General features: G+C 29.8%; 2 protein-coding genes across 8 annotated transcripts; one reads left to right on the forward strand and one right to left on the reverse strand.

The window, feature by feature from the left end:
- Window positions 1-406: 406 nt before the first annotated feature.
- On the forward strand, window positions 407-2,914 carry LOC138187050 (histone H3.3A). 4 transcript variants are annotated; one of them, XM_069127498.1, is made up of 3 exons: window positions 407-558; window positions 1,722-1,857; window positions 1,936-2,914. In XM_069127498.1, exons 2-3 carry the CDS (start codon window positions 1,730-1,732, stop codon window positions 2,216-2,218), a joined length of 411 nt encoding a protein of 136 aa, XP_068983599.1. In that variant the 5' UTR covers window positions 407-558; window positions 1,722-1,729; the 3' UTR covers window positions 2,219-2,914. The 4 variants fall into 4 exon arrangements, with proteins under 4 accessions (XP_068983599.1, XP_068983600.1, XP_068983602.1 ...); XM_069127499.1 differs by having other exon boundaries at window positions 509-651; XM_069127501.1 differs by lacking the exon at window positions 407-558 and adding an exon at window positions 992-1,130.
- An 87-nt stretch (window positions 2,915-3,001) lies between these two features.
- nudE (Nuclear distribution protein nudE) lies at window positions 3,002-10,584 on the reverse strand. 4 transcript variants are annotated; one of them, XR_011175075.1, is made up of 9 exons: window positions 10,237-10,584; window positions 9,368-9,549; window positions 8,634-8,924; window positions 8,406-8,542; window positions 8,155-8,340; window positions 7,477-7,622; window positions 7,012-7,186; window positions 6,735-6,805; window positions 4,450-4,499 (listed from the first exon to the last, which is right to left on the reverse strand). XR_011175075.1 is itself a non-coding variant. In XM_069127496.1 (8 exons), exons 2-8 carry the CDS (start codon window positions 9,451-9,453, stop codon window positions 4,442-4,444), a joined length of 975 nt encoding a protein of 324 aa, XP_068983597.1. In that variant the 5' UTR covers window positions 9,454-9,549; window positions 9,963-10,580; the 3' UTR covers window positions 3,002-4,441. The 4 variants fall into 4 exon arrangements, 1 of the variants encoding a protein (XP_068983597.1); XR_011175074.1 differs by having other exon boundaries at window positions 9,963-10,584; XR_011175076.1 differs by lacking the exon at window positions 10,237-10,584 and adding an exon at window positions 9,673-9,793.
- Window positions 10,585-14,054: the final 3,470 nt, after the last annotated feature.

Consider the following 14,054-nt stretch of genomic DNA (forward strand, 5'->3'; position numbering starts at 1 on the left):
TATACGTATCCTCTACAGATTTTCCATATCTTTCTGGAGATTTCCACGAAATGACTGATTTCATTGTAGCTAGAATTACATGACAAAAGTCGCGAAACGACTCTGTGCCCAGCTCTATAAATTTCAACTGGGTTTTTGCAATCTGTTACAAGGATAACACCTCTTAATACTCTACAATGATCATGCAAATTCTTCCCTAAAACAGAAAACATATTGATTTACTTAATTTGTACAAAGAATAGGATGACAATTATTATTCGTAAAAACGAGGTTGCTGCTGTGAGTAGTATCATGTATATTACAATTGACAGGGTTCTTCACGGTTCGCACTCTAGGCGTAGGAGGCTGAACCAATCGCATGTGTTACACTATGAAGCTCAGCTGCTATCCGACATCCGATTGGATGCAGTGCACCGCGGGCTTACGTGCCTCTCGCGATTTAATTTCTAGGGGGTAGGGACAAGGGAGTCGTGACTTGGGAGAGCGTCCACTGCCATCGAAGTACAAGGAAACGGATAGTGCTAGCTCTCGCTTCTCGTAGAATTTTTCCCTTAGTTGGTATGTAAATCTGTCGAAAATCCATTTTATTTATGATCGTGTGTGATTACCGGTATCGAGGAGTGTATAGACGTAACAACGTGTTTTAAAAAGGTGTGAAAAGTGCTGGGAAACTCGAGTTATTACCTCCGAACGCGACGTACTGTCGTATTGCCTCCATTTTGCAATTGACGTTCCGTGGAGGGAATCGTTTCACGAGCCTTTCTTACAAGCGACGCTTTCAACTCGCCTCGAGTTCACCAGTGTCATTCGTCTCGTTTTATTTCATAGACTGTGATAATGTTTACCATGAAGATGAATAGGAGATTAGGGAAACAGTTGATTGTTAAGATGATACATTTTTCTGGTTAGCATGGGTTTCAATCGCGTCGGTGCAAGAAGAACGAAAGTTTGTGCATTGCGCAATGCGCAGCGTTCCTCGGTGCGCGGTTCCTCCGCACGAACAGCAACGGAACGTACCCCCACCCTTTCCACCCCACCATCCTTTTAAGTCCCACTCCGAAAAGTTATAGTTTACTTCAGTTATTATCAAGCGTATCCTTTAACCCTCCAGTTCCCATAGATACCTGCAGGTGCTACTTTTTAGTTATTTTATAACATATGTGAATTGATAATTTGTAGATTCTGATGCATTCTAGTGACTTGTTTAGTATCTATTTTAATATTTTAATTTATAATATAATTGCTTCTTAGCAGTCTCAGAAAAGGTGTTTTGTGTTATCACAATGTTAAGGAAAAAGTTTGAATCTATATTATTAAGGTCTGTAAGATTACAAACTAAGGTTTGTAAGGTCTATATAATAGTATTTAGTAATATTTTTCTGATGTTTGAATTTTTATATGTATTTGAAATTTAATAGCACCAGGTGTTAGCTTTAAGTATCACGAATATTTTTTCGTTATTCAATATTTCCTCATTACATATGTCAAAATGAACTTGTAAACAATCAATTGTTTTGTATCAAAAAACATAAGAATTAACAGAATTCCCTATATTGCATTACAATCTGAACTATGGGAATTGGAGCGTTGAAATTATTTTTCTCACACTTATATATGATCAATTACAACTTTCTGTTTTGGAAAGATTATATGATTAAAATAGTATTTTCAAAACTTCTATTTAAAAGAAATTTTTATTAATCAAGATTGTACTGTTTCAGAGTAAACAATGGCACGTACCAAGCAGACGGCTCGTAAATCAACAGGAGGTAAAGCTCCTCGTAAACAATTAGCCACAAAGGCAGCACGTAAGAGCGCACCATCTACTGGTGGAGTAAAAAAACCACATCGATACAGGTACATATTAGATAATATTTTGAGCACATATATAAATACTATATGTAATATATGTATATAATAAACTATAATTTTTAGGCCTGGTACAGTAGCTCTTCGTGAAATCAGAAGATATCAAAAATCGACTGAATTGTTGATCAGAAAATTACCTTTCCAAAGATTGGTTCGTGAAATTGCACAGGATTTCAAAACTGATCTACGTTTTCAAAGTGCTGCAATTGGAGCTTTACAGGAAGCATCGGAAGCATACTTGGTTGGTTTATTTGAAGACACAAATTTGTGCGCTATCCACGCGAAACGTGTTACAATCATGCCCAAGGATATTCAGCTGGCTCGACGAATTCGTGGCGAGCGTGCTTAAACAATATGTAATTCCCATACATACCATTTACTACTATTATTATTATCATTCGTAACAGTTGTGAATGAAACATTTTCATTCCAAACTACATATTATGTTGTACTCCATAACAGTGTACAAGTTATGACATGATCATCCTTTATAGTATGTGTCTAAACTTCAGATTTCTGGAAAACTAGATACAAAGATTGGTATAATCTGTTTTTGATATGTAGGTAGTTCTCATCCTTTGGTATTACTGTACAAACGTAGAAAGTATGTTATTTCTTCGAGAAGTTATCAGTTACAAATCCTTTAATTTCATTCACATCTTTTTTGTCATTTTGCACTTTACAATGTAAGAATACTTATAAAAAAAGCGATAAAAAAAGTCTAAACCGAAAGGTAAATGATCGTGATAAAAGACAAGTGAAATTGTTAATTCTTCTAAAAGTACTCTTAAGATTGAGTAAGATCGAAAATGTTTAGTTTCTCATTACAGTTTTATTATATTCGTCATCATTATCATTATTGATAAAATACTTAGTGAAATATGCATTAGAGAGTAAGGCAGTTTCTTTGTAGGAATTCAATGTAGTGTTTACCATTCTAGAACTCTGGTTGTATGAAAATTACATAAGGTATTTCAATCAGTCAACTATTCATTGTTCGTGTAAAGATAAACGTTTCATAAATAAATCTTCAAAATAATACTAACTTACCTTTTTTTATCTTGTTAAGAAATATGCACTGTTACTTAAGATAGATTAGGTTCTAGGAATATTAATCCTACATCAATTGAGAGATAATTTACAATGTTTTTATTTTACAAATATTTCATTTTATACTTTTACAAATTTATATTACAAATATTGCGTAATTTGTTACAATTTCTCATTCAAAAATTCAGTTCCCAGTTAATTAGCGCAAATTGGTAATATTTGTTGTATTTGAATATAATATTCCATTTTTCAATTTTTATTTTATGTATTAAGCGAAACCTACAAATTAATAATTTTCGATTCACCCGATAGTATAATCGAATGCGTTAAATTTTTAGTTGTGTTAGTATGATTCTACTTCATACAAATATCTCAAAACTTGAAGCTATTTATAATTATACAGTGGCTTAAAGCACACAATTATACAGAAATAAATAATTAAATAGCTTTTACACATTTTAAAGTATAAAATTGAATTATTTTACGACATAAGAGGATATCTTTTTGTTATTAAAAAATAGACATATGTATATAAGTACCTAAATATATATATATATATAAATATCTAACTTCCATAAAAGCTAAATTTTGCACTAGTGTTACAATATCATTTCTAACATAGCTGAAGTTTTAATTGTGCTAGAAACTATACATTCAAAACTAGAGCTCACAAATTGTTTATTTAAAGGAAGATACTTAGGCAAAATTTGATTGCCAGTTATTTTTCAGATAAAATTTTATAAACATACTTCTTTTGTCAATAACTAGAACATTATTTTTATGATTAGGAACAGATTACATTTAAGAAAGTTGCATAATTGGAAAATTAAATACTTTCATAAAAAACACATATTCAGACATAAGTTGAAGGCATTCGCAAGATACGAATATGTAAACATAATAATACAAAATACTTAATAACAAAAATAATGGATCTTCTAAAAATACACAATATACAGAACAGATAGTTTCTTCTGGTTACTGTTACAATGAAATGTTAGTAATTCTGACAAAAAGAATTTCTCAAACTAAAATTTCTTATAGTTTGTTTGTGAAGTAATAGAGAAACAAATATAAATTTTACGATATGATAATCTTTTGATAAAAATCTTTTCCAAATTGCAAAATTTTATCTGAAAGATAACTGGTGTTCTCCCTTAATATTATTTGTGAATATCTACACAATGTAATGGTAATAATTATCTAAAATTATCACTTATCACAATGATGAATTTTATTAAATTATGATATTAATACTTACAATCTCGAATGTTTATTTACGAATTTCCTCCATAAAATATTACCAAGTATACTTCTGAACCGTGATGAAAAAGAGACAAGTAATCCTCAAAAATTGCAAACTTCATGTAAAAGGCAATTAAATAATTAAATTAAATAGTTTTCTTTGTATCTTATAGAAATTTGTAATAAATTAATGAGTGAGATTTTAAATTAAAATAACACGAATTAGTAGTCATACGAATATAATGCATAAATTTATTATTGGAATATTATCCGTTGTTTATAATCGAATGTGGTTGCTGTTGCCAGAGGCAAAACCTCGAACTTGCCGTCTAGTCCTAATTACAAAAAATCCAATATGCTTTTGTTATCTCCTTACGGTTGGAAACATTGTTTATAAACATTTAAGTATAATAAACAAATATGTTTATTTAAACCAGCATTTCCCAATCTTATTCTAAAAGTATTTCATGCAATATAATATTTAGATACTTCAGAAACATTTCTTTTTTGTTTTAAATTGCTTATGTTATACCTAACATTCTTTGATTATTTTGTTTAATAAATTAAATTATACACAACTAATGGTGAGAGAAGAAGCAGAGCAAATGATTGAGAAATGCTGCATACGTTTATGAATAGTGCATAAACTGTACAACATGCGTATGAAAGGTACCTTGAATAATAATTCAATGAGGCTCGCTTTCTTTTTTTCAAAATGTGTGTTCAAGATGTGTCTTATTTACATTAAATATTTGATGTTAATACATAACTTGAATGAAACAAAGACGAGATGTAAGTTCTATATTGTGCAGATTTAATATAATGTAAGCAGTTTGGTATAAAAAATATTCTGGTCAATTTTATTGCATACAATTTGTGAACATTACTGACAAGAAATACAAGAAAATGATACATAAATATCATGCAGGGCAACATGTTATGAATGCAAAAAAGTTTGTTAATTGATATTTCTTTGTTTTACATTACAGAGAATAAATTATAGACATCAATTTAAAAGTTGAATTTTCAAAGAGTACTATTCCAATTCAACATTAAAATTTTAGTAGATTTTAGAGCCATCAATTTTTTTTACTAACACTCTTTTTCAGAAACAAGATATTTTAGTAACAAATTAGTCATTATAATTGATGTTACATACTTTGCATCAGTTCGTCTTATAATCTACAAAAATGTTTTAATTTCATTGCACAAATCATTACTTTTAAGAAGTATATACAGTTACTATATACAACTATATATATACTATGGAATATGTAAGTTTTTTAACTTATTTCCATATTGGTGATATATAAAATTCAGTAATTACTTCTATTAAAATCTAGTAGCTTTTGAAAAGATTTTTTTTTGAAAGAACTTAATAATATCAGGGATACTTAAATTACGTTTATTTTATAATGTATGAAAAAATGAAAAATAGAAGATCTTTACTAAAATTCACATTCATTTCAATTTACAAAGATAGACTTTAATTTTGGAAGCTAAATTCTGTAATGCAATTAATTCAAAAATCTTGGTCTTTAAAAATTATTTTTGGTATATCTATAACATGTATGTATACAATAGCAAGTGCTTCTATTGGTCTTACATATCATACTAATATTCTACATACATTTAGTACGTATGTGGAACTATTTGAAATAGACATTAATTTGATTGAAGATCTTAATAACCATGTTAAAATTTTTCATAATTTGTTATAAAAAAAATACAGGGTCAAATAAAGAAGCATACTTTAAAATAACTTAATGTATTTTACAGATACATTACATGTACTTTAAAATACTCTAAAATTACTTAAAGCTTTCTTTTTTTATATCTGATTATTAAGATCTTAACAGATTACAATAAAAGTATATTGTACTTTTTAAATCACAAAGGAAAGCTAGACAGTTAATAGTAAGCCTGTTATATTAGACATACATTTAAATTAACATATAATAAACGATAATGTTGAGTTATGGAATCAGAAAGAATTATTAAATGATATTAAAGGAAATGAAATTAATATGAAAGCTCTTGAAATTTAGCTTACTTTCTAATATCATATTCATTAATTTTGATCGCTTTATCTGAGGATATTACTAACAACTAGACATACAGAACGATTTACACATACAGACATAAAAACAAGATGCTCCATTTTAATTAGTAGCATAAGCAATAAAACGAGCTGTTCGAAGTGTGATGCAGTCTTCTTAATAATTTGAACATTTATAACAACTAAAAAGCTACAGAATTGGGATCATGAAAAGCTATCATTATCTATAAATTCGTAAATTAAATGTTCACAAGAAGCACTACGTAACTAAAAGTAGACATAAAGCTAATAATAAGTACAGTTGATTTAATACGACTATCATGTATCATTTTAAACAATATCATTTTAAATCCCCTCATTAAAGAAAATATTCGTACAAAACACTTATTAATTTTTTTCAACATTCATTCTCGGATGTTTGATACATGATATTTCTTGCTTCGAATACACGCAGTGCATAACATTATAAAAACAATGACGTTTTAAAATTATAATATTGTTCTAATGTTACCTGTAAAGATCACGAACGGCTTGATCCTCTCGAGATGGATTTTGACATGTATTTAACTTATTCTCCAACGCCTATATGATCAAACATTTATTGTTAAATGAAATATTATCATTCTTCTTAAAAATATTATCGTTATTTACCCTTATTCAAAATATTAAGGGCTTTTTAGAGTTGGTGATACTAGTTACATGGAAGACAATTAAAGCAGGAAGCAAGGAACCATGTGTGATGTGTACAGAAAAAACATAATAGAAAGCAAAAGAAATCAAATAAAGACCTGTACACACAAAACTTGATCAGCACTTAGTTGATCTAGGTTGTTGCCGTATACAATGAGTAGGTATGTGAACCTGGACGGATGGTAAATCAGTAGGTGTAGTGGAAATTGTTTTTTTCCCACCCGGACAAGTGCACTTTACCCTTCTACAGTCCATGCAGATCCACCTGTCAAGCTACCAAAACACCAGCTACATCACACTACCAGTATCATCAACTGATGATTAAAAAATCTTATAAGTATTTCATATAAAATAAATCTGGTGCTTAGACAAAATCAAAAGGGAAATAAACCATACAAAATAAAACAGTTGCCAGTGCAAAACACAATATTTACGGCAACTAAAATATAATGTTTAAAACTCAAAGATACACAAGCCATGCTTTAAGCTATTCTTGTACATCAAAAACGCTTTTGAAACAAAAGCACTGTAATATATATATAGAAAATAATGACTATACTTACACCAACTTTTCTCATAAGGTCACCAATCATATTCATTGCTAATATTCTTGTGCATGGTGCCAATGGTGAATTCACGTTATTATTATTATTATTATTATTATTATTATTGTTGTTTCCAGTTACACCACCTACAACTCTGTTTCCAACTAATTGCAAACAGGAAAAAAGATACAAATTACTACAGACACTCACTGATAAGATATCAAAATAAGAAGTAAAGATGCTATACTATGATAATTCAGTAAAAAAAAAAGTATGTATTTGAAGTATAATATTTAAAAACTAAAATAAAGAACAAGTTTGTTAAAATAATTTTTATTTCATTGATAACAATATCATATATATAGATATATATACAGAAAGATGAAATTAATTAAAGCATATAAAGATATATTAATCAAGCACAAATGTTAGACCAATCTTTTGTTTAGTCAACCTTAAATACCGATAAATAAGCAAATTCAGTTATCATAAAAGAAAAAAATGTCAAGTGGTTACAAAAAATATACATTACATTAAAAAGTTAATTAGATTAAAACTTTTTGTCTGTTATCCATTTAATGTGTTAGAGATAAGTACTATTTTTGCTGATTATTATCCTTAATAATGATAAGAATCAGCTTTTAGGCCCAAAGCAAAACATGCGCTTAGTTTTACGAAGAGTATTATGTATCTTACTTTTTAATGGCGAAGTTGCTGTATTATTTGGAGGTATAGTTTGTGGTACTATTGGGCTACTAGGCGACATATGTGTTTCCAATTCGACTTGAAGTTTATTACTATCAACATGATTACGAACTCTATCAGCTGACTTATCATTGTCTGGTTGATGCCTTTCTTGAACTTGAATTTCCTGTTTTAAATCTGTAATGAATGAATTATTAGAAACGATTTAATCATCAATTATTCAAATCAATTAGTTATTCGACCTCTAATTTCATCCATTAATCTCTGTACTATAACTTTCAGAGCTTCCTTTTCGTCAAGTTCTGATTCTAACAAAGCATTCTTTTCAATGGCAGAATTAAGTTTGGCTTCTATCTCCTCCTCTGTTACCCTATTTATTCTACAAAATTAAGATGGGTAGAATACATATTATATTAAATATTCTACATTTACTTAGCAGATGTAAAAATAACAATCTAATTTTCAAATACCTATGAGCTCTTTCCAAGTCGTCATTTTTTTGTTCTAATTCCCTTATGTACTTTAATAAATGGTCATGTTGAGTCTGTAAGTCCTGAGCTTTCCCTTGAAACATTGCACAGTCTGCTGTTTGTTGATCTAATCTTGTTCTTAATTGTTCAACTTCAGTGGCTAGTCTTGTGTTTCGTTGTCGTAATTCCCTGTTATTCTTTTCTGCTTGTTCTAAGGATGCTTCCAGTTCTTTCTCTAAGAGCTGTGAATTTTCTTGAAATTCCTCCAACTCTCTTTCTATATCCTCTTTCCTGTAATATTACAATAAGATTTACTAAATGCATTGACCAAAGACTAACTACAAGACTAATTTTTTTATAAGTTTAATATTTATGAAGAAGCATTTGTAAAGAAGCATACGAGTCTCTGAGGAGTCAAACTAATTTACTGTTTATTAATTTCTTAATAATTGTTTAACTTTTAAAAAACAAATTACTTATCTTCATAAATTTATTTGTTCTAAAAGTAACATAAATAATAGTGAATTGTAAGGTAAATTGTAAAAAACGATATTTGTAACATCATCACTTTTTTATACTTTTAAATTCATGGAGTTTTAAATGTATCTTCTGAACAACTCATCATATATAATACATATATACATACATATATATATAATTTTATTCTATAGTTTTCAATGAATATATAATAATACACTGCATTTTTAATACACAGAAATGTAAAAATAATTTACCTTCTATGTATCTGGTGAGCAAGTTCCATCCAATATTGAACTTCATCATCTTTAGATACAAACTGTGGTGGATCAATGTCCATCATTTTAACAATATTCTAATTTTATCCAATATCTTAATTAACCTTGAATGTTAAACACAGCTCTAAATCCTTCTATTTCATTAATGAGACGATAGCATCCTATACAATAAAACAAATTTACATTACACATACATAGGCTTAAAGTACCAAAAATCCACATACAAAAAATATCACAGTCAAAAATACAAATCACAAAATAAATTAAACTTTTGAATAACGTACAAGAATTACAGTGACAATGTCGGTGAAAGTTGCATTCGCTCGAGAAAAAATATTTTATTACTACGCGTATCTTACGTATCTACACACTTCGAACGCGATGTCAAACTAACCTATTATTACCAAGTAGATAACGATCGCGAGATGATAAAGGACAGCTATATGCAATTCTACGACGCGCATAATAATCAAAAAAGAGTTCAGAAGATTAAACAGCGGGTCGTGTTACGTATAATAAGAACGAGATTGAAATTAATGTGTGAGAAATGGAAAATCGTAGTAGGGACACTTACGTGTATCGTTGGGAGAGGGATAAGGCAAATGAAAATGGTCCAGTCCAGTGTAAATAAAGCTGTGATGCGATCGAATTGAATCTAGTGAACGAGATATTCTCTAAGAAACTAAATGAAAAAATGTACAACCATCGATGATGTGTAGGCGCATTAAATGAAGTTGTCTCAAGATGCATACATATAAATACGGGGACCTTGAGAAAGCGTTTAGCAGGTGAAATGTAGAGTGTATGCCGCGTGTGACACAAATGTCATTACCACAATTATGACTCACTAAGTCGAGATGATAAGGTAGAGAGAAATAATAATTGATCTTGTCACGGTTCTTCGTTGTTCACTGTGAATAGATCGTGTCAGAATCATCTGATAGATCGATCGTTGATCGATCATTAACACTTTAGTCACCATTTACATTTACAACTGAATTTATAGTTCCATTAACTATTTATATTTATGACCGAATTTGTGTTTCCAGTGAATCGGAGATTTCTTGAATGAAGAAAAGTGGAAAAGTTTACATCGACAATCGCAAAATAGAGATAGTGAATAGAAAAAGAAACAATTGTGGTTGTGTATCTACTTTCCACCACGGGTTCGATGCGTTCGATTCGTTCGATCACATTCACACGACTACGACGTAGTGAGGTGGCGTTCGCGAGGTAACAGGTTACGAGATACGAATGTATTCGATATAGTGGCGCAGAAAAAATACAGAGTGGCAGTTTTAAAAAAAAGTGGTATGTTTTAAATCTAAAATGAGATAAAAAGAAAATTTGAAGTTAATGTTTTGTAAAAAAGGTTGGGAAAGAAGAATATAAATAAAAGAATGAGGAGAAACTCGCTGTACCTATTCTAAAGGTTCTATTTTTGTTTAATATTAAAGTTTACGAAGTCTAAAGTCACATATAAAAACGAACGTTATTTGAAAAATCGTTTTAGATAATAGAAGTTCTTTAAACTTAACTTTTTTACGCATTCATATTTATTTTGACTTTTATAAAAAGAATAATGTACAAATATAAAGCTATTACATACGACGAAAAAATTAAATTTTATTCAATATTTATAAATGTAGCTCTAATAATTTTTACGAATTACATAATAAAATTACATATACAATAATATTTTATTTAATAACATTATCCTCCGTACAAAATTTGCATCTTTTTCTTTTTCAAATATAGTTACATTTTATTTTTCAAATTCTCGGACGCTTAAGTATTTTAAAAATATTAACGTCTGTAATTTAATATGACATAACAATACGAAATTCTCTGAAAAATTAAAGCGATGTTATAAAATAAATTAGTATTTATGTATTAAAATTCTAGATAACATTCGCATGTGCTTGTAGTGATTTCACAGACTATTTTTTTACTAAATAATTAATTATTAACAATTATCGTATGTAGTGTATGAAGAGATGCATCCTCCCATAATTTTTATATTATATTTATCCTTGTCGTATACCATCTCCTTCTTGCGATGCAGGTTTACATGGTCACACAATATTGCGTTATTTGTCTATGGGCACACCTTGTATGTCATCTATCTTGTGCTGCAAGCTGCGGTCCTCCCGTATTCTCTAAGTGGCAGTACATGGATTGTCTGTAGACAAGGAACGCAATATTGTGCGACAAAGTCAGATATATTTAGCGTGTGGGACAAGGAAGGAAATAATGCGGAACAGCAAAGATGGATATATACATATAAACATATATGTGTGTATATATATGTCGGGTTTACATTATGATTAGGGTTAGGGGCGTGAAACGAATTTTCGTTTGGACTAGACATTGTTGTATGCAATAGAGAAGATACTGACTAGTGCAAATATGATTATTGCAGAATTTGACAAGTAACCGTGGTAATTAGATACTCGAGATGCTAATGACAATGATCCTAGGTTCAATAACGAATCCGCGGTCAACGGGATAACAAAATGCGCTTTTTCCAAAGCCCAAGTTGTACTCAACTTGCTTGTTTACGGTACAAGTATTATTAAACCAACTCTTTGTTAAAACGTAGAATGTTCACCGAGCGTAAAGACGCTATGTAACTCGCTAATCAGACCTCACGAGAGAATGACTTTCCGTCACGATGCTGCTGCAGAGGAAAACTATGATGGGGGGTGTCTAAGGACACGAGATCATCGGATTCGTGGGGAGATGCTTTCGTTCGGAAAGTGAGGAAAATTGACGTTACTGTTAATTGATCAATTTCCATGTTGATGGTTAGAGAAGGATGCTAGCCGCCCTTGAGGGAAAGTTGCTAGCGGGAAGTGTGACGTCAATAACCTCAAGGACCCACCATAAACAAACTTTTAGTTTATTGACCCTGTAAGTGTTATTGATTTATGGATGGTCCTTGAAATAGTCCTTAGGTTTATTATACGTTCATACAAATTACGGGGGAAAAGCGGGTATTTACCTAACGGGAAAGGGTATACCCACACCGAGCTTTCCTCCGTAATAATACGAGAACATCTCGGGACTGAAATTACAAACTCTCATCAGTCAACATCTCTCAGATCAGTCGCGTAAACTGTGCTTATAAAGTTGTATTATTTAATAAAGTTCGATAGAAAAGAAATATAAAGTTGTGCCACGGCTCAACCTTCGTGTCTTTAAAACCTAAGCTTTAATTTTACGTGACAGGCGACTGGTTGTCGCCTCGAGCACAAGCTCATTATCACAAATCTCGAACAAATACAATCAGATTGAATGATTGATTTTCCCAAAATTCCAAAAGGAAGGCTCTGTTGTCCTTTCATCTCCGACATATATATATATACATATATATATATACACACCACTTAGGCAAAGGGGGTGAAATATACGACAAGGATGGTGAGACGTGGTCAGACGATACGAACGCCATTTCTTGGAAACAATGCAGAAATAAAGTTTTATGTATATACTACATATTTGATAATTATAATAATTAAATAATTAATATATATTAAATAATTGTAGAAAGTTCTTTACCTTCTTATTGCCTTTGATCCTAATGATCCTTTCTGCTAATTTTCTTAAGTAGTAATTATTCCAAACTAATTATCAAATTTTAAAGGCCAACGGTTAACCAAAAAGTATTCCAAGAATAGTCTCTTTATTGCCTCTAAGTGCGTCCTATTCCAACTCAATTAATGATACATTACTGGTAACACCTTTAAAAATAAAAGTAGCTTTTTGTATCATCATGAATTTTATTAAGAAATTCTTCAATTGAAGTTACGAATAGCTATAAATCTTCTTGTTATTTTGAAATAAAAATAAAGATGAATTTAACAAATTTTAGACAAACTAAAAGTTACTTACATTATAAAAGATAATCATCTTATTTTAAAGTCTTAAAGAAAAGCTGATAAGTTTCACTTGAAACATCTTAAAAATTGGTAATAAATAATTATATAATAACAGTATAAATAATAATATAATACTATTTTAAAAGAAAATTTGTAACAATTAGTTCAAAGATCATTAACCATAATGGGAAGGGGGAAACAGTTAGCGCTGCTTATTTAGAATAATAATTTATTCTGTTTCATCAAATTTTCATCAAATTACACGAATTTCTCGTCAAAGACAAGAAGACGAAAGACGTCCCGCAAATTGTTTCATATATTTTGTTTCATATACATTATACACTTGTATATATTTTATGTATAAAATAAATGTTATACATATACATACATATCATAAATATATTATAAAATACATTGTTGGTATTATATTACTATGTAAAAATTAAATATAAAAGAATAAATTAAAGTTTATGTAAATAGTTTATAAGGATCAGTTAACAAATATATTGTATTACACGCTTATAACATTAATTAAGTAAGATAGATAAATAATCGCGAAGATATTGTTAAATTTTAACTTTTATATAGTATGTATATTATAAAAAGACTTTAATGCACGTTCAATGAAAGTTAATCAAGTGATTAATTATTTAATAGTCTGCTCAGCATTTCTAGAACTACCAACTCTTAAAAAATAGCCTTAAATTAGTTGTAAGTTTGAACAATTCATCTGCCCTAGTCTCACACTATTTATCTCTCCTACTGTCGTTCATATCGTCCGTCCT

The sequence above is a fragment of the Bombus flavifrons genome, chromosome 14 (genome assembly GCF_040668555.2).
Source record: "Bombus flavifrons isolate JBK064 chromosome 14, iyBomFlav1_principal, whole genome shotgun sequence".
Lineage (NCBI taxonomy): Eukaryota > Metazoa > Arthropoda > Insecta > Hymenoptera > Apidae > Bombus > Bombus flavifrons.

Coding starts and splice junctions, on each gene's coding strand:
- nudE (XM_069127496.1), bottom strand. CDS start 9,453: ATGATGGACATTGATCCACCACAGTTTGTATCTAAAGATGATGAAGTT. Junction 8,341..8,405: donor ATTAATGGATGAAATTAGAG/GTCGAATAACTA, acceptor CATTCATTACAG/ATTTAAAACAGGAAATTCAA. Junction 6,806..7,476: donor ACCTTATGAGAAAAGTTGGT/GTAAGTATAGTC, acceptor TTGATCATATAG/GCGTTGGAGAATAAGTTAAA.
- LOC138187050 (XM_069127498.1), top strand. CDS start 1,730: ATGGCACGTACCAAGCAGACGGCTCGTAAATCAACAGGAGGTAAAGCT. Junction 1,858..1,935: donor AAAAAACCACATCGATACAG/GTACATATTAGA, acceptor TATAATTTTTAG/GCCTGGTACAGTAGCTCTTC.